Raw genomic sequence first — 27,430 nt, 5'->3', positions numbered from 1 at the left:
GTTAGTTGTTAGTATATAGAAATGCAACAGATTTCTGTATGTTAATTTTATATCCTCAACCTTACTGAATTCATTAATGAGTTCTAGTAGTTTTTTGGTGGCATCATTAGGATTTTCTCTGTCATGTGCAAACAGTAACAGTTTTATTTCTTCCTTTTCAATTTGGATTCCTTTTCTTTCTTTTTCTTATCTGATTTCTATAACGAGGACTTCCAATAAGTACATTAGTAAAAGTGGCGAGAGTGGGCATCCTTATCTTATTCCTGACAGAGGAAATATTTCAGCTTTTCACTGTTGATTATGTTAAATGGGGCTTGTTATATATAGTCTTTATTATGTTGAAGCGTAATCCCTCTATACGCACTTTGTTAAGAGGTTTTTTTTTTTTTTTGGTCATTAATGGATGGGTGTACAATATAGCTCGTGATGGCCCACTGGTGGGCAAACCAGGTCCTAGGTTGGCTAACTTCAGGACTGGGGGTCCTAGAGCTGGTGTTGGCCTGCTGTTAGACAAGACTGGGGACCAGGGAATCCTAGGGCGATGCTGGCCTGCTTGTGGTTGGGCCAGGTCTTGACATGACTGACTGTGGGGAAGCTGTGATGGGCTGGTTTTGGCTCACTGGTGGCTAAGACTTGTCCCAGAACTGGTGTTGGCCTACTGGTGAGTAGGGCCAGGTCCTGGGCCTCTGATGGGCAAGGCCAAGTCTCAGGGAAACTGTGGGTTCAAGGGGCTTTCAGCGGCCAACCTGCTGGTGGGAGTAGCCATGTCCCCCCAAGCTATTGAGGTGTCCCAGTACTGGTGCTAAGTGGCTTGTGGGTGAGATCAGGTCCCAGCACTAATCAGAGAGAGTGTTCTAAACTGCTGCTTGTCAGTACCAGTGTCCTCATGTGGAATAAGATCCCAGAAATGGCTGCCACCAGCATCCTTGTCCCCAGTTTTCTCCTGCCTCTCTAGGAGGCTCCCCAAGATCCACAAGTGGGTCTGACCCACACTCCTTTCAAAGGACTGCTTCTGCCCTGAGTCCTTGCACATGTGAGATTTCGTGTGTGCCCTTTAAGAGTAGAGTCTCTATTTCCCATAACTCTCTGGCTCTCCCCAAAGTAATCCCTGCTGGCCTTCAAAACCAAACATTCTGAGGGCTCATCCACCTGGTGCAGGAACCCCAGGCGGGGAAGCCCAATGTGGAGCTCGGACCCTTTGCACCTTAGGGACAGCCTCTGCTGTTGTAATTATCCTCTTGTTTGTGAGCTGCCTCTCCTGGGGTTTTGACTATACCGTGCCTCCGCCTCTCCTACCTGTCTCATTGTGGTTCTTTCTCTGTATCTTTAGTTGTAGATCTTTTCTGCTGTACTTCAGGTGGTTCTCATCCATAGTTGCTCTTTAAATAACTGTGATTTGGGTGTGCCAAATTTATGTGGGAGAGGTGAGCTTGCCGTCTTCCTACTCCACCAGCTTGGCTTGAATCCTAGATTTTTTTTTTTTAAATATCCATATTGAGCAAAATAAAATGTTGGTACCGTATTTTGGTTTCCAAAGTTTGAGGATCATTGTTCTAATTACTCACAAACAGGCAGGTGTGTAACATTTACTGTTTAGGCCACAGATTTTGGGGGACGGTTTTTTTTTTTTTTTTTTTTTTGAACCTGCACCACAGCAGTGGCCTAAGCCACAGAAGTGACAACTCCAGGTTTTTAACTGCTAGGCCACCAAGGAATTCCACAGATTATTTTATTTAAAAAATTTCAGTGAAAACAATTCTGGTCTATAGGTAAAGCCTGGTTTAGAGAGAAAGCTAAAACTTGAGAAAGAGCAAAAGACAGAGTATTATTTAGTTACACAGGGGCCCTTTAAAGAGATTAGGGATGTGTGATACAGATCCTCGCAATCACACATGGATTTGAATTAATTTCTCCCATATAACATTTGGGAAATTTTAACATTGATACAGATTTCTGGCTTCTCTGAAAAAAGTAGATCTGTCGGTCTTGGTTCTTCACTATTGCGGGAGCTGAGTGGCTGCTGCCCTTCGAGGCAGGGCACAGTCCTCCTAGTTTGCCACCACCCGCCGTCCCACCACTTTGGGTTGTGTCTCACCCTGCCTGCTTGACTCCCTCTTGTATAGCTCCGCAACCTCACGCAAGTGTGGCCCAGGCCTCACAGCACTGGCATCACCTGGGAAGTGGTCAGAAATGCTGGAGATGATCTCCAAGGTCCTTCCCCAACAAGATTCTGAATGTTGACCGTGGGCTAAACCCTGGGCTATTCACTTTGGTAACAGGTACAACTCAGTCATTGAGGGTGGGGAAACCAAATAGAGTAATATATTCAAATAACTGCCATTCTAAGGACAGATGTACAAATAAATGACACAGGTATCAGGGAGGGCTAGATCAGTGTCCATTCGAGGGATATGGGTGATGGGGGGAAGGCACAGGGAGCGGGGCCTGTAAGAGAGGCCGGAACAAATGTTCCAAATGAGGTCTTCCTAGTATCGGATGAGGGGATGGTGAGCATTGCCGATTGACTGGAGCAGAGGGCCAGATTTGGAGATATGAAGAGAGAAATAAGATTAGAAATATAGTATGCACACAGATTGCAGCTTAGACTTCTAGGCTAAGATATTTGGAGTTTGTTCTCTTTGTAACGAGAAAACATTGACATCTTTCAAGTTGTAATACGAATGGTGTTTTGTTTTGTTTTGCTTTTTTTTTTTTTTTTTCGGCTGTGCCCACAGCATGCAGAAATTCCAGGGCCAGGGATTGAAACCTGAGCCACGGCAGTGACAACACTGGATCCTTAACCCAGTGAGCCACCAGGGAACTCTGCAATATGAGTGTTTTGAGAAGATTCATGGTCTGACAGAGTGTGCAGTGTAAGTGGGCTTCATTTTAAAGAGGTAAATTCACAGTGGTTTTATGTACATGTCTCGATGTGGGTAAAGCAGTCTCCCAAAAGTATGACATGTGTTGTGGTTTTTTTTCTACCTATATTGGCATTTGTTCCTCTGAGATATGTATATACATATATTTCAGAGACCCTGACCTAGTGCTCAAACCTTGCTGAACACTTCCTGGTTTTGAGCCAGGCATTGCTGAGAGGGTGTCCATTAAATGTCAGGGGTCATGACGCCTCCCCCAGGAGTACTGGGTCTGACCTGGGAATTGAAGAAATCACTCAACATCCAGGAACCCCACTTCCGCAGCTGTAGATTACAGAGAATGATGTTTGTGTCCCAATGAAGTTCTAACACGCGGTGTCCTCAGGTGTCTGTAGTGTTTTAAAAGTAGCATGTGAGTCATGCTCTTTGAAGGCTATTCATGACAACATAATGTCTATCAATGCTAATAATTACAAGGTTTCCAGAAAAGTTCAATATATCTGAATTTGACATGTTTGTCACAGGGTAGGTAACTTGGCCCTTAGCTGTTGCGTGATCTTTTTCGATTAAACTTTGTTAAAGACCAGATATTATGTGTCACCATTTCTTTTGTGATTCTGAACTGTTTTGGAAAACGAAGTCTTTAAGCAGTAAAGAACTGAGACGTTCCAAGGTTGAAACCCTTTGTAAATCAGCCCATTACACTGTGGATTCAATTACATTGTTGGCCAGTGATGTCACATAAGGACCCAATTATGCATTTTTGTTTGTGTGTGTGTTGTTCTATTTTGTAACGTATGGAGGACTGGCCACCAGGAAGGCACAGTGATCCAGTGTTACTCTTAATAACAGTGGTTCTGGGTTGACAATGGCCACAGAAACCTCCAAGCCGTGACTATCACAAACTTGAATCTGAGATACACAGGAACGCTTGCCCCTCATCTGGCTGAGGCACCTAGCTCAGGGCTGCACTTGGGCTTTAAGTGCCTATTGGAAGAACAAATCAAAACATTGTTACAACTCGACAACAAAAATTAAATAACCTGGAGTTCCCGTCTTGGAGCAGTGATTAACAGATCCGACTGGGAACCATGAGGTTGTAGGTTCGATCCCTGGCCTTGCTCAGTGGGTTAAGGATCTGGCATTGCCGTGAGCTGTGGTGTAGGTCGCAGACGTGGCTTGGATCCCGCATTGCTGTGGCTCTGGTGTAGCCTGGGAACCTCCATATGCCGCAGGAGCGGCCCAAGAAATGACAAAAAGACAAAAAAAAAAAAAAAAAAAAAAAAAAATTAAATAACCTGGTTTTTAAAATGGGTAAAAGACTTGAATAGATTATTTCTCCAAAGATGACATACAAACGGTCAATAAGCACATAAAAGATGCTCAACATCAGGGAAGTGAAAATTGAAACAAGATGTGACCTCACACCCATTAAGATGGCTGCTTTAAAACAAACAAACAAAAAACCAAAAAACCAGAAATTAATGAGTGTTGGTGAGTATGTGGAAACATTGGAACCCTTGTGCACTGTTGGTGGGACTGTAAACTGGTGCAATCACAATGGCAAACAGTAAGGTGTGTCCTCAAAAAATTAAAAATAGGACTGCCCTATAATCTGACAAGCCAGCTTCTGGGTATATATCCACAAGAATTAGAAGGGAGTCTTGAGGATGTATTTGCACAACTATGTTCATAGCATCATAGTCATAATAGGCAAAAAATGGAAGCAACCCAAATGTCTGACAGATAAACGGATGAACAAATGTGATATATAAATATAGTGGGATATATTTAGTCTTAAGAAGGAAGGAAATCCTTTGACATGGTGCAGCATGGATCAACCCTGAGGACATTATACTAAATGAGGTCACAAAAAGGCAAAGACTGTATGGAGGTATCTAAAGTAGTCAAATTCATGGAAACTCAAAGCAGAATGGTGGTTATCAAGGACTGGTAGTAAAAAGAAAATCTGTTGTTTAAGAGGTATAGATTTTCACACTTGTAAAATGAAAAGTTCTAGAGATTGGTTTTACAACAATGTGAATATACTTAACACTAGAGAATTATACATTTGAAAATGCTTACGATGTTGTGTCTTATTTATTTATTTGTTTTTGGCTATGCAGTGTGTGGAAGTTCCCAGGCCAGGGATCGAACCATGCCACAGCAGAGACCTGAGTCATAGCAGTGACTGGATCCTTAACCTGCTGCAACACCAGGGAGCTCCTCTTATGTGTTTTCTTCTTTCTTTCTTTCTTTTTTTTTACGGCCATACCTGGGGCATATGGAAGTTCCTGGGCTAGGGGTCTAGTCAGAGCTGTGCCTGAGGCCTACACCACAGCCTCCGTAACAACACATCCGAGCTACATCTGCAACCTATGCCAATGGCTTGCGGCAACGCTGGATCCTTAACCTACTGGGGGAGGCCAGAGATCGAACCTGCATCCTCACAGACACTATATCGGGTTCTTAACCCAATGAAACACAATAGGAATACCTTCTGTTTTTTTTTTTTTTAACCACAATTTTAAAAAAACATTGTGAGAATTCCTATCGTGGCGTGGTGGATACAGATCCCACTAGTAATCATGAGGTTGTGGGTTTGATCCCTGGCCTCACTCAGTGGGTTAAGGACCTGGATGCTGTGAGCTGTGGTGTAGGTTGCAGACACGGCTCACATCTCATGTTGCTGTGGCTGTGGTGTAGGCTGGCAGCTGTAGCTCCAATTGGACCACTAGCCTGGGAGCTTCCACATGCAGTACGTGTGGCCCTAAAAAGACAAAAGACAAAAAACAAAAAATAAAAAAATAGAAAAGCATTGTGAAGGCACATGAAAGATTAATTTCACTAAAAGCCCAACTAATGGCTTCCTTGCATGTCCTTTGTCCCGTCACTTCTCATATGGACTCTGGCCTAGGTATATAAAGTATCGTCAAAAAGATGGTATGTGATTTCCAAGTCTAGGTCACAAAAAGGATACAGTTTCTTACCTTATGTTCTCTTTTCATTTGGGACTGTCACATTTGGGACCAAACCAGAATGCTATGAAGAAGCCCAAAGTAGCCAGTGGGGAGAGACCCCCAGCTGACTCCTTCACCGTCATCGGCGTCAGTTTCATCAGAAAGATTCATGGGTGGCAAGAGGCCTGAAAAGATACTCAGCATCATTAGTGAAGAGAGATGTGCAAATTAAAATCACAGTGAAATACCATTACCTATGTGTCAGAATCATGAAAATTTAGCAAGTGCTGGCAAGGATGTGAAAGAACTAGAACCTCAGATACTGCTGAACATAATGCACATGTACAGCCATCTCCTCAAAGGGTTTGGCAGTTTCTTACAGGTTAAACCTACACAATGTACACCTTCCATATGATCCAGCCTTGGTGTTTATCCAAGAGAAAACTATATCTTTACAAAGACTATTACATGATTGTTCATAGCAGCTTTATTTATTATAACAGCAACAAACTAGAAAAAAATATCCAAATGTTCAGTTATCAACAGCGGTATGTTCATACAATGGAATACAGCTACATGATAGAAATAAACTAAACAAGATGCTACTATACTCCTATAAGAGTGTCTTCTATCCAAAACACTGACAACTTCAAATATTAGCAAGGACATGGAACAACGGGAAGTTTTTAAGTCCTTGCTGGTAGGAATGCAAAATGGTACAGTCTGGTGATTTGTCGCAAAGCAAAATAGAGTCTCACCACAAAATCCAGCGATCACATTCCTTGGTGTTTTACCAAAAAGTGTTGACTACTTCTGTCCACACAAAAACCTGTGCATAATAGTTTATAGTAGCCTTACTCATAATTGCCAAAACTTGGGAGCAACTAAGATATCCTTCCATAGGTAAATGGATAAATAAACTGTGGTACACCTCGACAATTATTCAGCACTAAAAAGAAACAAGCCACCAAAAGACATAAAGGAAACTTAAAACATATTACTGAATTAAAGAATTCAGTCTGAAAAGACTTATTCTGCATTATTCCAAGTATATGACATTCTGGAAAAGGCAATATTGTAGAGAAAGTAGAAAGATCGTGGTTGCCGAGGGTTCGGGGAGAGGGAGGGATGAATTTGTGCAGCACAGAGTATTTTCGAGAGAGTGAAACTATTCTATAAAATACTCTGATGGTCCAATACGTGACCTTATGCATTTGTCAAAACCCTTAGAACTGTGCAAAGAGGGAACTTTAATGTAAACTGTGGACTTAAATTGTTGATGTAGCATATTGGTTCATCAATTGCACGTCAAAGTATCGCACAAATGCAAGATGTTCATAATAAGGGAAAGTGCAGGAGTAGAAGAGGGGGTATGTGGGAACTCTGCAGTTTCTGCTCATTTTTTTTCCCTGTAAAATACAGCTTTCTATAAAAAAATATTAGCTAATAAAAAAGAAGGAAGTATTGATACACACAAGATGGATAAATGTCAAAATAATTATGCTGAGTAAAAGGAACCAGACAAAAAGTACATACTGTAGGTGTGATTCCATTTATATAAAGTTCCAGAAAATGCAAATTTATCTATAGTTTTTTTTTGTTTGTTTTGTTTTTTTTGTCTTTTTGCCTTTTCTAGGGCCACTCCCGCAGCATGTGGAGGTTCCCAGGCTAGGGGTCTAATCGGAGCTATAGCCACCGGCCTATACCACAGCCATAGCAACGTGGGATCCAAGCTACGTTTGCAAACTGCACCACAGCTCACGACAACTCCAGATCCTTAACACACTGAGCAAGGCCAGGGATCGAACCAGCAACCTCATGGTTCCTAGTTGGATTCATTAACCACTGCGCCACGATGGGAACTCCGCAAACTAATCTATAGTGATAGAAAGTAGATCACTGGTTGCCTGGGGATGCGGGTAGGCAGTGGGGGTTGAGGAGGTGTGGGGAGGGGTGGGAAAGAGAGTGTGGAGGGGCAGGAGGACACTTGTAGGTGATGGACTTGTGCATTATTTTGAATTGTGATGATTTCAAGGGTGTATACACATGTTAAAAGTTATCAAATTGTATACTTTATTTAGTTTGGTTTTGTTTGTTTGTTTTGCTTTTAGGGCCGCACTGGCAGCAATGGAAGTTCTCAGGCTAGGGGTTGAATCAGAGCTGCAGCTGCCAGCCTGTGCCACAGCCACAGCCCAGCAATGCCAGATCCGAGCTGCGTCTGTGACCTACGCCACAGCTCTGGCCAGTGCCAGATCCTTAACCCACTGAACAGGGCCAGGGATCGAACCCATATCCTCATGGATAATAGTCGGATTCATTATCACTGAGCCACAACGGGAACTCCTGTTTATTTATTTAGGCCACAACAACGACGTGCCAGGGCCTGTCGTAAACAGAGCCACAGTAGTGACAACGCTGGGTCCTTAACCTGCTGAGCCACCAGGGAACTCTGCAAATTGTATAAATCAGAGTGCAGTCTATTGTATATCAGTTATTGCTCAGTAACTTTGTTCTTTAAAGATCAAAGCCAATGACAGTTTGGCTGACCTGGGCTAGACTCCACCGGTCCTGGCTGGGCTTGCTCAAGCACTTGTAGTCAGTTGGCTGGCTCCCTGGGACCAGGTAGAGAACGCAGGATGGGACAAGTCCATACACCCTCTCTCATCACCCACATCCTGCAGCAGACCAGCCTGGGTATAAGATCATGGTGATGGCAGTGGCCTAGAGGAGGAACTTTTTTTTTTTAATTTATTATGAGTATTTTTTCCTTTTCCAAAAATTATTATGATTATTTTTTCCTTTTCCAAAAATTATTATGGTTTGTTATGGGATAGTGAGTGTACTTCCTGTGCTATTCAATATGACCTTGTTTATTCATCCTAAATATAGTAGTTTGTATTTGCTAATCCCAAACTCCCAGTCCATCTCCATCCGTCTCCCACCTCTCCTTATCCTTGGCAGTCACATCTGTTCTCTATGTGAGTTGGTTTCTACTTCATAGATAGATTCATTTGGGTCATATTTTAGATTCCACATGTAAATGATATCATATGGTATTTGCCTTTCTCTCTCTCTTTTTTTTTTTTTTTTTTTTTGTCTTTTTATGACCGCACCCATGGCATATGAAAGTTCCCAGGCTAGGGGTAGAATCAGAGCTGTAGCTGCAGCGCCTGCACCACAGCTTACTGCAACGCCAGATCCTTAACCCACTGAGTGAGGCCAGGAATCAAACCCACGTCCTTATGGATACTAGTTGGGTTCATTACCGCTGAGCCACAAAGGGAACTCCTTTGTCTTTCTGATTACTTCACATATGATAATAAGTATGATAATCTCTAGGTCCATCCATGGTGCTGCAAATGACATTATTTCATTCTGTTTATGGGTGAATAATATTCCACTGCATATACGTATCCCATCTTTATCCATCTGTCGATATACATTCAGGTTGTTTGCAAGTTTTGGAACTATTTCCAACTATTGTAAATAGTGCTGCTATGAACACAGGGGTGCATTTTCTCAAATTACAGTTTTGTCCAGATATATGCCCAGGAGTAGGATTGCTGGATCATTCAGCAATTCTATTTTTAGTTTTTTGAGGAACCTCCATACTGTTCTCTATAGTGGATGTACCAATGTATATTCCCATCAACAGTGTAGGAGGTTCCCTTTTCTAGAAGAGTAGGAGTTTTTCAGTTTTTTTTTTTTTTTTTTGTCTTTTTGCTATTTCTTTGGGCTGCTCCCACGGCATATGGAGGTTCCCAGGCTAGGGGTCGAATCGGAACTGTAGCCCCTGGCCTACGCCAGAGCCACAGCAACTCGGGGTCCGAGCCGCATCTGCAACCTACACCACAGCTCACGGCAATGCCTGATCATTAACCCACTGAGCAAGGGCAGGGACTGAACCCACAACCTCCTCATGGTTCCTAGTCGGATTCGTTAACCACTGCACCAGGACGAGAACTCCTAAGTTTCTTTTTGTGTCAAATTTCTTACTGCCCATTTGGCCATAGCAAACCATATGTCCAAGTCCAGACACAGTGTGTTAGGGGACTAAGGAATGATGGGCCATTATCATGATGGGATACAGGAATACAAGGATGCCCCATCTTAACAATGTTTTAATTTATATTTCTTAATTCTATCAGGAAGGTTACTTTATTCAATGAAGGTTATTTCATGTGATCTTAATTTCTTACGTATAATTTGCAATCCCTTTTAATCTCTCGCTCCTGGTTTTTTTTTTTTTTTTTTTTTTCTTTTTATGGCAACACCCACAGCATATGGAAGTTCCCAGGCTAGGGGTCGAATCCGAAGTGCATCTGCTGGCCTTTGCCATATCTATAGCAAGGCCAGATCCAAGCTGTGTCTGTGACCCACGCCACAGCTCATGGCAGCAATGGATCCTTAACCCACTGAACAAGGCCGGGGATGGAAACCGCATCTTCATGGTTACTAGTTGGGTATGTTACCACTGACCCACAACCGGAACTCCCCTTTTAATTTCTTATTGAATGTAATTTAGATAGTTATTTCATATGTTTGCATTAATTCTTTAGATATAGATATAATAAGGTTTTATTGTGATGTCTGTCACATTTTCATGTTCCATTAAGATTTCTTTTGCTATTTGTTATAGTTAGCTATAAATACATTTTAAAATAGTTTAACTTTCAGCAGAAACATGTTTAGTTCTTTTCCTTTGATTTCAATGGTGATATAAGTTGAATTTTACTCTCTAGCTGGGATAAATCTATGTTGGTATTTCCTTCCAATTAAAATTGTTTTGAAAAGAGTTCCCCTGTGGCACAGTAGGTTAAGGACCCAGTGTTTGTCACTGCAGTGGCTTGGGTTGCTGCCATGGTGCAGGTTTGATTCCTGGCCCAGGAATTTCAACATGCCACACTGGGTGTGACCAAAAACAACCAACCAACCAACCAACAAAAAGCCTGTTTGTAAAAACATTGCACTCTGGACTACATTTATAATGTTGACCCCAGCACCAAATTAAACTTTACAGCTGAGGTAACAGAGGCTTAGAGAATATTTTGTCTAAGATCAAGCAGAGAGCAAGTGGTGGAGGCAGGCTTGCATCTCACTTCCTTTGACTTAAAATTTCACCCATGAAATTGTATCAAGGTAAGGACGTTTGGGAGTTCCTGGTGGCTCAGCAGGTTAAGGATCTGGCATTGTCATTGCCGTGGCACAGTTGAATACCTGGCTGGGGAACTTTCAAATGCCACAGGTGCGGTCAGGAAAAAAAAAGAAGATAATGTTTGGCTCAGTGATAAAAATCTACATTTTTGTGCAGAATGTACTTTCTTTTTTCTTTGTCCTCCCCTTCCCCTCTTCCTCTTTTCCCTCCTCCTCCCTCTTCTCCTCACCCTTTTTCTTCATCATGGGATTACATCTATACATCTTTAAGTAAATATTCTTTTATTCATTTAATAATGTACCAGGTACGAACTAGATGCTAGGAACTTAAAGATGACTGTGAAGCAGATCCTACCCTTAGTTCACAGAGGCTTTAAACAGGTAAATGCAAATATGGGAAATCCTTCTATTTAAAATGTTTACTAAACTGACATGTTATATGCTTCAAGTTACCTTGGTGGGTTTGCTGCTGAGTGGAAGTCTTTATGAGTAGATAGCTTTAAAATTCATTTAATGGAAGTTTCTGCTGTGGGCCCAGGACCATTAGTGGGTTAATGACTCATCTTCTCTCTAGGGTGGTGTCGATTTGATCCATAGTGGGTTAAGGATCCAGTGTTGACTCAGCCGTGGCAGGTGCAGCTGGAAAAAAAAAAATGAAAAGAATAAAATTCACTTAATGAATTTTAATGTATAGAGATTTAAAAGATAGATAAAAATAATAAAAAAATACTTTTTTCATTGCTTACTGCTTTCAGTATTTTTGTTTCTTTGTTAAGTTGCAGGATGTTTCTGGGTCCTGTGATATCCTCCATTGTTCTGTTATCTGTTTTCTAGGTATTTTCTTCTTCTTTGCTTAATGACTGATTATGTAACTCACTTGGGATTTGAATTTACTGAGGGAGTTTATCTTCACTATCTCTGATTCTTTGTTCTGATTATCTGAGTTAGTTCTTACAGCTTCCTTCGTGTTCTTTTTCCTTATTCACGGTTAGAAGTGTTACCAGGCAATGTGTCTGCTTCCTACGGTCAATATTTCCTTCTAAGTCTCCTGGAAAGTAAGTAATACTGACACCGTTACTTGCTTAGAATTCTTAACTTTTTGACTCTCTTCTCCAGATTACCAACTTCCTCTTCCAGTGTTTCTATACTTGTTCATTGAATCCTTGTTTTCTTTCTGCTTATTGAAGTTTGCTTTGTTTCTCTTTAGTTCAGATCTGAGTATGGGATATTTATGAATTTTGCGTGGCTGATGCTGGGAGGAGGCACCTTAACTGATCTCTACCACCTGACTGGTAGGCTCCAAATGCGAGGTTCTTTATTTTTTTCCAATGGAAGATTACTACATATTTATTATAGAAAAATCCTAAAAAGTTTAAAGAACATAATGAGTATCACCCATATCTTAGAACTCAGAGATTAAACTCTAAATATATTTTCTATTAGGACCTCATAAATAATGAAATTTATTTTATCCTGCATTTTTCCCACTCAACACAATAATGTGGGACTTCTTTCATGTCATCAAAAATCTTTAAAAATATGCTCAATGACTAATATTCTCTAACATGGATGTATGATAATTTATTTAGCTAGTCTTGTGTCATTGAACATTTTGGTTGTTTTCCATTTTTTTTTTTTTTCCTGCACCCGGGCATGTGGAAGTTCCCCTGGCCAGGGATCGTACCCATGCCATAGCAATAACCAGAGACACAAGCAGTGACAACACCAGGTCCTTTACCTGCTGAGTGAGCCACGAGAGAACTCCCTCTGATATTTTTAATTATAAATAACACTGTAGTTAATAAGCCTTGTTATCTATAAATTTTTGTCCCTGTTCTGGACTGTTTTCTTAAGGTAGAGTTTTGGATGTGGAATTGCTCAGTTAAAGAATATGAATATTTTCTCTCCTCTCTTTATTTCAAAAGTCGTAAGTATTGAGGACAAATAACTCGGGGTAAAGTGAAAAGTAAATGTCCCAGGATTATCATCCTCATTCTTTCACTCTCAGTCTCCAGGCAACCACTAGCTGAAATTTAATGCATGCATAAATGTGTGTGCTATTTTTTCCCATGTAATTCTGATTATATTATACATACTCTCTATATCACATTGTCTAACATCACTTACTAACTAATCTTTCTTTTCCTCACTGATTTCTTTATTTTTCACATTCTAAATTCTCTTCCCTGTAGGGAATAAGGGTCTATTTTTGATGACTCCAAACTATTCAATTGATCTTTTGAACTATCCCTATTTATTTATTTATTTATTTATTTTCATAGCTGCATCCATGGCTTATGGAGGTTCCCGGCCAGGGATTGAATCTGAGCCATAGCTGCAACCTACAGCCCAGCCGTGGCAATGCCGGATCCTTTTACCCACTGCATCAGGCGGAGGATGGAGCAGCAGCCTGAGATGCTGCAGTTGGTTTCTTAACCCTCTGAGCCACAACAGGAACTCGGAACTATTTCTCTTTAGGATGGACTCTTTTTCATTTTTCTTGAGGTTTTTATTTTAAAATCTGATTTAGCCTCATTTATTATTCTGAAAATGTTAAAACTCATGATACACATTGCCAAATTATTTTCCATAATTATTACATCAATTTACACTGGATTCTTGCTAGTACTATTATCTTTTAGAAGTTCTTTGCTGATGTGATTGAAGATGCTTATTTATTTCTCTAACATTAGTGAGTTGATTGGTGTGAAATGTATGTTTACATTTTTTCCAGGTTTTCTACTGACATTTATATTTTGATATTATGAAATTTCATATGTGTGTACATAGTGTCTAACACTATGTACACACTTTAATGTTAAAAACGTAAGTTCTTTGCCATATTTATTACCAACATATTTCCTGGTTTCTCAAATGCTCTTCAATTAGTATGTTTTATGATATAATAAACTCAGAAATTTTATTCAGTCAATTCAAGCAATTTTCTTTGGTAATTGCTTTTATTGTTTAAAAAAAAAAATCCTCTCACCAAAGACCAGATAATTATTCCAGATTGCTTTTCAAAAGATTCTAGTTTGCATTTTCTGGAAGTTCAAAGTATTTTTGTCATTACTTTTACTTTAAATAAAATGGGGAAAAGTCAAAATGGAATATTTCTGTCATGAAAGTATATTGTTACGATGTGGAGTTTTCTTTGCATTTGTATGAATAAATACTTAGAACTTAAGGACATAATTAGAAGTTATTTTTATAATTTAAAATTATTTTTAAACTATAGGTATTTTTGCATATTGTTTTTTCCCAAATAGTGAGTACATTTCAAGAATATCTTCTGAAAAAAAAAAAAAAAAAAAGGACTTCCCGTGTGGCTCACAACATAACTACTCGGCGTTGCTTCTACAGTGGCTGTGGCTCGACCCCTAGCCTGGGAACCTCCATATGCCGCAGGTGCGGCCACTTGTTTAAAAAAAAGAAAAAGAATTATCTTCTGTTGTGAAAATTACCATTATACGTTGGAGAGAGAAAGCAATTTGAAGATACAAGAGTTAAAGTCCTTTAAGTTTTTAAAAAATATACAAAATATGCATAATAATAATGAGAGATGCCACTTATTGGATGCATTCAATGAGCTAGGTGTTGGGATTTATACATTTTTGTTTGTTTGTTTGTTTTGTCTTTTTCTAGGGCTGCATCCGAGGCATATGGAGGTTCCCAGGCTAGGGGTCTAACGAGCTGTAGCTGCCAGCCTATGCCACAGCCACAGCAACTCGGGATCCGAACCACAGCTCACAGCAATGCCAGATCCCCAACCCACTGAGCGAGGCCAAGGATCGAACTCGCAACCTCATGGTTCCTAGTCGGATTTGTTAACCACTAAGCCACAATGGGGACTCCTGGATTTATACTTTTTAAAAATAACTTGTCCAAAATCAAATAGCTCATTCTTCTGTACCAATTGCTGCTCCTAAGCCACTCTACAAAATAACAGTAATATTAGAAATTCATATAACTTTCCTTATTTAAAAGAAAAAATTCTTATTTGATCAAATGAGTCATAGATTTGTTTATTTTATGTGTCACTAATTAATCAGAAGCCATGACTCATCACATTCCCTTAAGGCTTTCATAGTCTTAGGAACGCACACCTACTTTAATGTAGTTTCCTCAGGGTTGCAAATCTGTACTTCATACTTGTCAAATATTAAACAACTCTTTTAGTGCTTGTATTAAGAATGGTTTACCTATAATAAAGCACTTGAACCTGCTAGATATGGAATTCCCCATTCTGCCACCCTCACTTTGGAAAGGGCTTCCAAGAATGGATAGCCATTTCCTTTTCTGAAAATCAGTAACAAGACTGAAGGCAGGAATTCCCATTGTGGCTCAGCAGAAACAAATCTAACTAGAATCCATGAGGATGCAGGTTTGTTTTTTTTGTTTTTTTTTTTTTTGTCTTTTTTTTGTTGTTGTTGTTGCTATTTCTTGGGCCGCTCCCGCGGCATATGGAGGTTCCCAGGCCAGGGGTTGAATCGGAGCTGTAGCCACCGGCCTACGCCAGAGCCACAGCAACGCGGGATCCGAGCCGCGTCTGCAACCTACACCACAGCTCACGGCAAAGCCGGATTGTTAACCCACTGAGCAAGGGGCAGGGACCGAACCCGCAACCTCATGGTTCCTAGTTGGATTCGTTAACCACTGCGCCACGACGGGAACTCCCAGGATGCAGGTTTGATCCCTGGCCTCGCTCAGTGAGTCAAGAATCTGGTGTTGCTGTGAGCTGTGGTGTAGGTCTCAGATGTGGCTCGGATCTTGCGTTGCTATGGCGCTGTGGTGTGGGAGGGCAGCTACAGCTCCGATTGGACCCCTAGCATGGGAACCTCCAAATGCTTTTTAGGGTGAGGCCCTAAAAAGAACAAAAAAAAAAAAAAAAAAAAAAAAGGAAAGAAAGAAAAGACTGAAGGCAGCTGGGGTCAAACTGAACATGCAGATAGATATTGATCGGGTTGGTTTGAACTGAGATAGAATAAAATAGCTTCAGTAACAAAGGTGTGTTGTTTTCTGTCTCCAGATCCTCTTGCTTTTGCATTTGTAGGAAGAGACCTTCAAAACAAAAAGTAAAGAAAAGGAGGTTTTCACTTGGAAAATTTGGTGTTTCTTTTTTGCACAACCAGGTAAAAAAAAAATAATAATAAGCGTTATTTGTCATAAAATGTACGTAACATAAAATTTATCACTTTAAGAATCTCTAAGTGGGAGTTCCTGTTGTGGCGCAGTGGAACAAATCTGACTAGCATCCATGAGGACTTAGGTTCGAACTGTGGCCTTGCTCAGTGGGTTAAGGATCCGGCATTGCCGTGAGCTGTGGTGTAGGTTGCAGACATGGCTCAGATTCTACGTTGCTGTGGCTGTGGTGTAGGCTGGTGGCTTATAGTTCCAATTCAACCCCTAGTCTGGGAACCTCCATATGCCATGGGTGCAGTCCTAAAAAGATAAATAAAATAAAATAATATAATAAAATAAAAAGAATCTATAAGTGTACAATTAAGTGGCATATAGTGCATTTACATTGGTGTCCAACCACCTCCAGAACTTTTTTCCTCATCCCAAATGGACTTTGTACTCATTAAATAAGAACTCCCCACTCACCCTCTCCCCTCCTTCCGACTCCTGGTAACTACCCTTCTGCTCTCTGTCTCTATGAATTTGTCTAGGTCCCTCATATAAGTGGACTCAGACATACCTGTCCTTTTGTGTCTGGCTTCCTTGGTATAATGTATTCAAGGTTCATCATACTGTAGCACGTGTCAGAATTTCATTCCTTTTTTTATATGGCACATTTTTTTGCCCTTTCATCCATTGTTGGACACTTGGCTTGTTTCTACCTTTTTCTTTTACCCCCCCCCCCTTTTAAGACTGCCCCTGAGGCATATGGAAGTTCCCAGACTAGAGGTCACATCAGAGCTGCAGCTGGGGGGCCTACCCCACAGCCACTACAGCACGGGATCCCAGCCCTTTCGACCTACACCACAGATCACTGCAATGTCAGATCCTTAATCCACTGAGCCAGGGATCAAACCTGCACCCTCATGGATACTAGTGGGGTTCTTAACCCACTGAACCACAATGGGAACTACTTGTTTCTACCTTTTGGCTCTCGTGAATAATGCTGCTGTGAACATCTGTGTACTCAATCAAGTAACATCTTAAATTTCTTTCTTTCTTTTGTCTTTTTAGGGCCTTACCAGGGGCATATGGAGGTTCCCAGGCTAGGGGTCCAATTGGAGCTGTAGCCTCCAGCCTACACCACAGCCACGCAGGATCGGAGACACATCTGCAACCTACACCACAGCTCACGGCAACACCAGATCCTTAACCCACTGAACAAGGCCAGGGATCAAACCTGCATCCTCGTGGATACTAGTCGTGTACATTAACTGGTGAGCCATGACGGGAACTCCAACATCTTAAATTTCAATGGCACCCTATCCCCTCTTCCCATCTCCCCTCCTTTATGCCCCCCAACCCCCGTCCCAGCCCAGATGGGAATCCATCTGTATTGTGAGTGTAGCAACATCACAGGTGTAAAGAGAATTTTTTAAAACCTCCTTCATCTTTACCCTTTATTCCTTGGCTGGACAAAGTCCAGCCAGGCTTATTTATAAACCACACAACGCTCATTAACATGACCAAGCATTTCAGCAAGTTCCCTCCTCACCTTTGTTACTGCAGGAAGGCGCTCTGCTGGGATAAGATTGTGAGACATGGCTGAAGATAAAAGCAAGAGAGGCTCCATTGGAATGAGTCTGAAGGGCGGCCAGACAAACAATGGGTTTGTCCAAAATGAAGACATCCGGGAGAGGGACCCAAACCCAGAGGACCGGCAGCAGCACAATGCCGTGGACATGCTTGGCCCTGGGGATCCGGACTTGAAGGATATCCGGCCCTACGCGGGGATGCCCAAGGAGGTGCTGTTCCAGTTCTCAGGCCAGGCACGCTACCGGGTGCCCCGGGAAGTCCTCTTCTGGCTCACAGTGGCTTCTGTGCTTGCGCTCATCGCAGCCACCATCTCCATCATCGCCATCTCTCCAAAGTGCCTGGACTGGTGGCAGGCAGGGCCCATGTACCAGATCTACCCAAGGTCTTTCAAGGACAGCGACAAAGACGGGAACGGAGATCTGAAAGGTGCGTGTCTTGAAACTTTTGGGCGGGGCCGGAAGGAGGTTGCTTTAGGGCTCTTCCAGTCTTGGAAAACGAATCATGCCTGGGTTGTGGGGTAAGCACATTCCATCCAGTATGACTGGTATGTTTCTCCTTGTTTATGATATTTTAAAAAGCCACTCTGCAGAACCCAGCAATCCTTCCCATATGATGAAAGGTCGCTTGCTGGGGCCCTTTGAGCCCCAAAGAGGTGTTCTGTTTATTATCCACTATGGACCCATGCGTAGTTGGTCAGTTTCTCATGTGGGCAAGTTTTCTCCTGAAATGTGCCCTGTTTCTGTGCACTTTAGGGTAGGTTATCTCGGAGTGACTAGAATTCTTTTCCCCGTGTGTGCAGTGGCTAGCTTGACAATCTGGTGGAGAGTTTCTTATTAGGGAACAAAGCGTAAAATGCTATTTTAGAAAAAGATTGAATGATGTCTTTAAAAAGCCTGAGTCTTTAAAGCTTACATCCTGAGGAATGAAGAAAAGAAAAAAAGGCATAGAGCGGGTTGGTCATTACTTAAATTAAGGATTATTTCAAACAACATCTGTATTAATCAAAAAAAGTTTAAAAAAAGTTTTTTACAGTTATGCTAATAATTTTCTAGTGTGTTATGTGTAGAACATCCTTACAATTTATTGCTCAAACAAGGACGGAGACCAAACACAAGAACTGTCCCCTGCAGATTGGTTGATGTGGTTATCCTAGTTAAGGGCAACAATAAGAAACCAATAAACTAATAACTTTTGGTATGATACTTGGTTTGAAGAAGACAAAACAATGATTTAATAGAGTGTGGGAGGTGGAAATGAACATAATTGACCTGTAACATGTTACAAATCCTCTCTTGAAATCAACTTTCCTTAATAACTATTAAGAAGAGGCTTTTCTTTTTCACACTCTGTCCTTTTCTCTCTTGAAAATCATCCTGTATCTTAACCAACTGAAATATTATCTGTCCTTCAAGATGCAGTTCAAACCCACTTCCTTCTTTAATCTTTAACCTCCCTATCAGAGGGTGCGCCTCCCTCCTTAGAGCTTAGAGCTCCTGCGGTGCTTCGGATTGTGTTTGTGGCACCCCTGATGCTCAGGACAGAAATATCTTAGCTTAGCTTGATAGCATATCTTATCTGGGTGACTTTCCTTCTAATCCCCAACCTCCTCCCTACTGCCCCCAACCCCGCGTGGTCCTAGCACCTGCTGCTTCTTGCCAAGTAAGTGCTTGGGCAAGTGAAAGATACACACCCCACTTCCCGGCCCTGCTTGTGTTTTCTCCTTCTAGATATACCTCAAATTCCTGTGCCCAGGGTGGCTTCTAATCACCTCTCACAGTTGTCACTTCCAGTAACTTGTCCTTGAAGGACTGGCTGATTCCTGTGATCAGTAGGTATTTTTCCATGAGGTTGAGGGGGATTTGTTGTGATACTTCGAAGAAATCATTTCAGGTTTCAGTCTGGTTTTGGCGGTTACCTTCTTCCCCTGGAGTGTGGGCCTGGGATCCTATGTTTACTTTGTATCTGTTCAGCCTCCCTGTTTTTATCATCCTGTTCCTTGGTACCTGTTCTTGATATAAGGTATGGCTATTCTGACTTAAATCAAAATTCTTTTGTTACCTGTTAACGCTCTGTGATGCTCACAGCCACCCACGAGTGGGAACTGAGGTATAACGCAGGCAAAAATAAGCAGCCTGTTATGGGGAAGAGCCTCCAGGTCAGGGGACTTTGTGCTTTGGCCTCAGTGACCTCTGATAGGCTCAGGTTGTAGGAAGCCGCATAGAATTCCACAGAAAGTTAGGGAGACTGAACGAGAAACTCACCTCTGACTCAGCATTTAGGACTTTGAACTGGAAACAAAAGCCCCACATTATTTCCTAATTATCCTAAGAGGTCCCAAGTACAAAGAGTTTCATTCCTCTATTTCTTCTCAGTCAAGTCTAGAATTCTCTTTTGTATAAATTCACGGCTTCTGCACTGGCTGAAGGAAATAGAATGTGAACACAGAGGTACTGGTCAGTTGTCTAGGAGCCACATTTAAAAAGTATAAGAGGAGTTCCTTGGTGGTACAGTGGGTTAAGGATCCAGCATTGTCATTGCTGTGGTTTGAGTCACTGTTGTGAGGGTTTGATCCCTGACCCTGGAACTTCCCAGTGGCCTGGGCGTGGCCAAAATAAAATACAATAAAAAGTAAAAGAGAAACAAGTAAAATTAATGTTAATAATATACTTTGTTTAATCCAACATATCCACTGTATCATTTTAATGTATAATCAATATAAAAATATGAATGAGCTATTTTACATTCTTTTCTTTTCATATTGGATCTTCCAAGTGCTTGATAGTCACGTGTGGCAAGTGTCTTCACACTGCCCAGCAGCCTAGAGATGTGATCATCAGGGGTCCTGTACGATTCTTCTTTGTACCTTGATACTTAGTCCAGCATCTGGCCTGGATTAGGTATTCGAAAACCATGCATAAGATGAATTAATAATACTGTAGTCTTGGTTTTAAATGTAAAATACGAACAAGCCACAGACGTTTTAAAATGTTATGCATTGATGTTAAAGGTCAAAGGTTATTGCTAGAAGACGAATTTGCCGTGGTTTGTAGAACTAGTTCGCTCTTTGAATTTCCCCCAGATTCAACACAATTCCAAATATTTCTGTCTTGATCTAAAAACTTCCATCTTGGGCCTATTGCTTTTGTTTTTATTTTTATTTTATTTTATTTTATTTTACTTTTGGCCACACCAGAGGCATGTGAAAATTTCCAGGCCAGGGATCAAACCAGCGCCACAGCAGCGACCTGAGCCATGGCAGTGACAACGCTGGATCCTTAACCCAGGAATTCTGTATTCCTTTTATTTTTAATCCTTTAACTCAAAAAAAACCAAACTTTATTTATTTTTCATGGCTTTGACTTTTTTCTTCAGGTATTCAAGATAAGCTGGATTACCTCACAACTTTAAATATAAAAACTGTTTGGATTACTTCATTTTATAAGTCATCCCTTAAAGATTTCCGGTATGGTGTTGAAGATTTCCGAGAAATAGATCCCATTTTTGGAACAATGAAAGATTTTGAGAATCTGGTTGCAGCCATACATGATAAAGGTAAATTGGATGGAAGGTGGGTGGGATGAGTTGAGAAAAACATTTTTCTATCTGTTATATTATTCTCATATAATCTTGGCCTAACATTTGAAATATTTTCACTCATTAGGTTTGAAATTAATAATTGATTTCATACCAAACCACACCAGTGATAAACATGCTTGGTTTCATTGAGTCGGACCCGGACAGGGAAATATACTGATTATTATATCTGGCATGACTGTACCCAGGAAGATGGTATAACTATACCACCCAACAACTGGGTAAGTACCGACGTGCTTGATTTACAGAAGGAAAATGGGCAGATCTTCATTGTTGAAACTGGTGATTTATAAGTCTCCCCTCCTTTTTTGGGCCATACCCACAGCGTGTGAGGGTTCCAGGGTCAGGGATCGAACCTGTGCCACACCCATTAATGCCCACCCTTAACCCACTGAGCCACCGGGGAACTCCTATAAAGTCCTTTTAAAGGAAAAAACTGATAGGTTAATTTTATGGGAAGAAGAACAAGTTCCCCAAAGAAATAGAAATAAAGTCTGAAGCCTGGTAATTGTATATAGAGATTTGGATTTTTCCCTTTGTTGTAGAGCCTGATGTGTTCTAGCAAATTAAAGCCTATACTTTCTGTTAGCCTCCCTTTCTTTTACTTCCAACTCTGTCCAACTTAGACTCCAGGTCCTATTAGTTCAGTAACTGTCTTGCTATTCTCCAGACCCCTTGCCTTTCTGACTTTTTACTCCTCTGTCCGACAAAATACTAGCCATAAATGAACCCAACCATCTGTTTTCTCTTTGCCTGAACCTTAGTACTTGAGCCTCTGGACATTCATTGTCCTTGACTGAAGTGAGGCATCCAGTCTTTTGGGGAATTTTACTAAATCCAACTCATCCACATGCCCTCTCTCCTCTTCAGACATCCCACCTGCCTTCTCCCCATCTTTTCATTCTTGGCAGTAAATTCCACTTTGAAGAAAGACTAGAAGCTGTCAAATCAGCCTGCTGCCATTTCCAGCTCCTTTCTAGTCACTTCTTTTGCAGCAGAGGCCATGTCGCTCCTGTTTGTGTTACCAGATATACAGATAAAAATCCAGGGAGCCCAGTGAAATCTGAATTTTAAATAAACGATCTAATTTTTTAGTGGAAAATATTGCATGGGACCTACCTCTACTAAAAAAGTATTCATTGGCGTTACCTTTGTGGCTCAGCAGGTTACGAACCCAACTAGTAACCATGAGGATGTGGGTTCAGTCCCTGGCCTTGCTCGGTGGGTTAAGGATCCCACATTGCCATGAGCTGTGGTGTAGGTCGCAGACAAGGCTCAGATCTCGAGGTGCTATGGCTGTGGTGTAGACTGGGGCTACAGCTCTGATTTGACCCCTAGCCTGGAAACTCCCATATGCTGCAGGAAAGGCCCTAAAAGCAAAAAAAAAAAAAAAAAAAAAAAAAGTTTCATTGTTTCCATGAGATTCAGATTTAACTGAGTGTCCTGAGTTTTATCTGGAGGTTCTACTCCTGGCCCAGGCCAGTCCCTCTGCCCACTCTAGTTCACCTTCTTTCCCCCTATCTGCAGAGCTTTTATTTATTTATTATTTGTTTGTTTGTTTGTTTAGCCCTTTGGAGCCGTACCCATGGCATATGGAGGTTCCCAGGCTAGGGGTCTTATCAGAGCTACAGCTGCCGGCCTACACCATAGCCACAGCAACACGGGATCCGAGCAGCATCTGCAACCTACACTACAGCTCATGGCAACACTGGATCCCCATCTACTGATCGAGGCCAGGGATCGAACTCACAACCTCACCATCACTAGTGAGATTCGTTTCCGCTGTGCCACAACAGCAACTTCTCTTTTTCTTTTTTGAAAGTATATTTAATTTACAATGTTTCGTCTGCAGAGCTTTTTACTCTGGCTCATCTCTTCCGACTCCAGTGCCTCCTCCTCTTTCCTTGACCTCCCTAAACATTTAAAGAGGCTGACTCCTGGGCATCAACTTTTAGGTGACCTGAAGGCACTCAGAGGACATGTGGTAAAGCCAACTGTGCAATCTTCTCCCCCAAACTCCAGTGGCACTAACATGCAGCCTGGTGAACAGGCCGTTAGCAAGTCCTGGCAGTTTCACATCCCGAATTTTTCTCCAGTCCACCACTTTTTAAAATGATAATGACATTAGCAAACATTTGCTAAATGCTTACTGTATGCCAGGGTCAGTGCTGAGAGTTTTATATTCATTAATTCATTTAATTCCCCCACAATCCTAAGAGTTAGGCTTTAATTCTTTTTTGCACATGAACAGACTGAGGCAGAAAAAAAGTTAAATATTTTGCCCTGCTTCACATGGCTAATAGATGCAAGGGCTAAGGACTGGATTTGGTTACTCTATCTGCATGGTCTGTTTTTTGTTTGTTTGTTTGTTTGTTTTTTATCTTTTTGCCTTTTCTAGGGCCACACCTGCGGCATATGGAGGTTCCCAGGCTAGGGGTCTAATCAGAGCTGTAGCTGCCGGCCTGCGCCAGAGCCACAGCAACGCAGTATCCTAGCTGCGTCTGCGACCTACACCAGAGCTCACAGCAATGCGAGATCCTTAACCCACTGAGCAAGGCCAGGGACCGAACCCGCAACCTCATGGTTCCTAGTCGGATTTGTTAACCACTGCGCCATGATGGGAACTCCTGTTTTTTTTTTTTAATGGCTCCATCTGCAGCAGATGGAAGTTCTCAGGCTAGGAGTCAAATCATAACCATGCCGAGCCTCAGCCGCAGCTCGTGGCCATGCCAAATCCATAACCCACTGAGCGAGGTCAGGGGTTGAACCTGTATCCTCACAGAGACAATGTCAGGTCCTTAACCTGCTGAGCCACAATGCAAACTCATGCACAGTCTGTTTTTACACTTTGCCACCCATATTTCAAACCCCACCATCTCTTGCCCATAGGCTGTAACAGCTGCATCTTTGGCAAGTAGATTTTCCATCTTTCTACCCACTCCACTGTAGCCAAGGTTGTATGTCTTTTTTTAAAGGTGATAGTTAATGCATACAAAAGTATGTATAACATATTATAGAAATATAAATACCTCCATACTACCGTGAAAAGGGGAGCGCTATTGAGAGCAAGTAACAAAGTGGATGAATCTCAGAATAACTATGCAGAGTGAAAGGAGCCAGACAAAAGATATTTTTTACTACTTTACATGAAATTCTAGAAAATTCATCTATTGTGACAGAAAGCAGATTAGTTGTTGTTTAGGGATGGGGGAGACAGGGAGGAGAGTGGGATTAGGAATTACAAAGGCTGATATGTTCACAATTTTCACCATGGTGAGAGGTTCATGTGAATATATATATGCCAAACTGATCCAATTGTACACTTTAAATATGTGCACTTTATTTCCGTTATGCTTAGATAAAACTTTAAAAGTATGTACTATGTATCCAAGTTAAGGAAAATAATAGTAGAGTGAGCATCGATGAGCCCAAGGAAGAACTTGCCATCAGCCATAGTGCTGAACGCACCTGAGGGCTCCTCCCTGTCATGTCCCCAGGCCTCCTCGGAGAGGTAACCACTGACCTTGAATTGGGGGTTTTCCATGTCCTTGCTTTTTATTTTGCCTTACTACACATGTACATATTTTTTTAAAAAAAGTACTTAGTTCCTCTTTGTATGTGTGTGTGTGTTTAAGAGCTGCACTTGCAGCATATGGAAGTTCCCAGGGTAGGGGTTGGAATTGGAGCTACAGCTGCCAGCCTATGCCACAGCCACACAACAAGGGATCCAAGCTAAGTCTGCAACCTTCATCACAGCTCACGGCAATGCCACATCCTTAATTCACTGAGCAGGGCCAGGGATCGAACTCGCATCCTCATGGATACTAGTTGGATTGTTTCCACTCAGCCACTGCAGGAACTCCCTTAGTCTCTCCTGTTTTGAACATTATGAGCAAGCATCATGCTGTAGTCTTCTGCAACTGGATTTTTTTAACTTATTTTTTAAATATGCATTCATGTTGTTTCTGGTAGCTGTGGTTCATGCATTTTCACAGTTGTATGATAGTCTATTTTGTGAATAGTCCATGATTTACTTTATTCATTCCTCTGCTGATGGGCAGTTGGGCTATTTCTATTACTAACAATGTTTCTGGTGTGTTCACTATTACTAACAATGTTTTAAAAATTCTTGGGGAAATGGAGTTCCCGTCATGGCTCAGCAGGTTAAGAACCCAACATTGTGGGAGTTCCCATTGTGGTGCAGTGGAAACGAATCTGACTAGTATCCATGAGGATGCAGGTTCGATCCCTGGCCTTATACAGTGGGTGGGGGATCTGGCATTGTCGTGAGCTGTGGTGTAGGTCACAGATGTGGCTCAGATCTGGCCTTGCTGTGGTTGTGTGTAGACCAGTAGCTGCAGCTCTAATTTGGGAGCTTTCAAATGTCATGTATGTGGCCCTAAAAAAAAGAAACCCCAAAAACCCAATATAGCGTCTGTGAGGATGCAGGTTCAATCCCTGGCCTTTCTCAATGGATTAAGGATCTGGTGTTGCTGAAAGCTGCAGCGTAGGTCACAGCTGCAGCTCAGATCCAGTGTCTCCATAGCTATGGCATAGGCCTCAGATGCAGTTCCAGTTCAGTGCCTAGCCCAGGAACTTCCATATGCCACAGGTGCAGTTGTGTAAAGAAAAAAAATAAAATTTCCAGGAGTTCCCTGGTGGTCTAGCGCTTAGGATTCAGGGCTTTCAGTTTCAGATTCAGTCCCTGAGATACCACTTCAAGCTCTACATGCCGTGGCCAATAAATAAATAAAAATTCTCATTAATCTATTTCTGCTGGGGCACGTGGACAAGAGTTTCTTTAAGGAAAATGGCTAGGAGTGAAATTGCTGGGTACAGGATCCTGCATGCTCAGCGCTACAAGATAATGTCAAATCGATGATCAAAGTGGTTATACCAATTTATATCCCCTCCAACAGTATGAAAAATACATACTCTCAGAGTTTCCATTGTGGTTCAGTGATAACGAACTTGACTAGTATCCAAGAGGATTCGAGTTCGATGCCTGACCCTGCTCAGTGGATTAAGGATCTGGCGTTGCCCTGAGCTGGGGTACAGGTAGCAGACGTGACTTGGATTCCACTGTGGCTGTGGCTGTGGCTGGCAACTGCAGTTCTGATTTGACCCCTAGCCTGGGAACTCCATATGCTGAAGGTACAGCCCTAAAAAGACAAAAAAAAAAAAAAAAAAAAAAGACAGAGATGAAGAAAAATACATACCCTCATTAATTGCTGGTACTGCCAGATTTTGTAATTTTTACCAGGTGAACATAAATTGGTATCACGTTAAGGTATTAATTCTACATTTATCTAATTGCTAATGATTATTTATCAAATTACTAATTATTAATGTAGTCATTACCTAATGACTTAAGATGTTTATTGTTTTTTCATCCATTTATTTCCCGGAATTTCCATTTCTGGGAAACACCTGTTTATGGTTTCTTTCCCCAATTTTTTGTTGAAGTCTTTGTCCCTTTGCAGCAGATTCATGGAGTATTTTTTCAGTCTGCATACTGATCTTTTCTTGATTATGTATATGCCATACAAATCTTACCCTGGTTTGTATCCAGATGGACATTGAAGTGAGCTGCTTCCTGCAAAGACAGCATCTACTACTTAGCTTTGGCCAGTTGTTGCCATGGAAATGAGGACCCAGTGTGACTAGGACTTCCAACTAAAAAGAAAATATTTAGGAGTTCCCATTGTGGCGTAGCAGAAATGAATCCGACTAGTATCCATGAGGTTGCAGGTTCAATCCCTGGCCTCACTCAGTGGGTTAAGGACCTGGCATTGCCGTGAGCTGAGGTATAGGTCGCAGATGCGGCTTGGATCCCAGGTAGCTGTGGCTGTGGTGTAGGCTGACAACTGCAGCTCTGATTCGACCCTTAACCTGGGAACTTCCATGTGCCATGAGTGCAGCCCTAAAAAGCAAAAAGAAAAAGAAAATACTTATGCAAAATCCGGGTAAAGTCTTTAAATGTTGTCTAGATGTTCTCTTTAGCATGAATAAATGATCCAAGACAGAGCTCTGAGGAACCTTCACTTAAGGTACCTCAGGGGAGACTGAGAAGGAGTGATGAGAGATCTAGGAGGGCACCCAGGAAAGTCACATCACAGAGGCACG

The 27,430-nt window shown here is 41.7% G+C and overlaps 1 protein-coding gene and 1 long non-coding RNA gene across 3 annotated transcripts in view; one reads left to right on the top strand and one right to left on the bottom strand.

Annotated features, from left to right (window-relative positions):
- LOC106508573 lies at nt 5,771-11,865 on the bottom strand. 2 transcript variants are annotated; one of them, XR_001305520.2, is made up of 3 exons: nt 11,740-11,865; nt 11,447-11,632; nt 5,771-6,024 (listed from the first exon to the last, which is right to left on the bottom strand). It is a non-coding gene; the product is annotated as an uncharacterized LOC106508573 (long non-coding RNA). The 2 variants fall into 2 exon arrangements; XR_002342962.1 differs by having other exon boundaries at nt 11,447-11,747.
- Nucleotides 10,856-27,430, top strand: part of SLC3A1 (solute carrier family 3 member 1) — a 43,671-nt gene continuing 27,096 nt past the window's right edge. Inside the window, 6 exon segments of the mRNA NM_001123042.1 lie at nt 10,856-10,978; nt 16,023-16,125; nt 17,684-18,136; nt 21,083-21,262; nt 21,372-21,430; nt 21,433-21,525. Coding sequence (NP_001116514.1) covers nt 17,716-18,136; nt 21,083-21,262; nt 21,372-21,430; nt 21,433-21,525 — 753 coding nt within the window. The 5' untranslated portion in view covers nt 10,856-10,978; nt 16,023-16,125; nt 17,684-17,715.

This window comes from Sus scrofa, chromosome 3, assembly GCF_000003025.6.
Source record: "Sus scrofa isolate TJ Tabasco breed Duroc chromosome 3, Sscrofa11.1, whole genome shotgun sequence".
Taxonomy (NCBI): domain Eukaryota; kingdom Metazoa; phylum Chordata; class Mammalia; order Artiodactyla; family Suidae; genus Sus; species Sus scrofa.
This window is presented reverse-complemented; position numbering and strand designations above follow the sequence as displayed.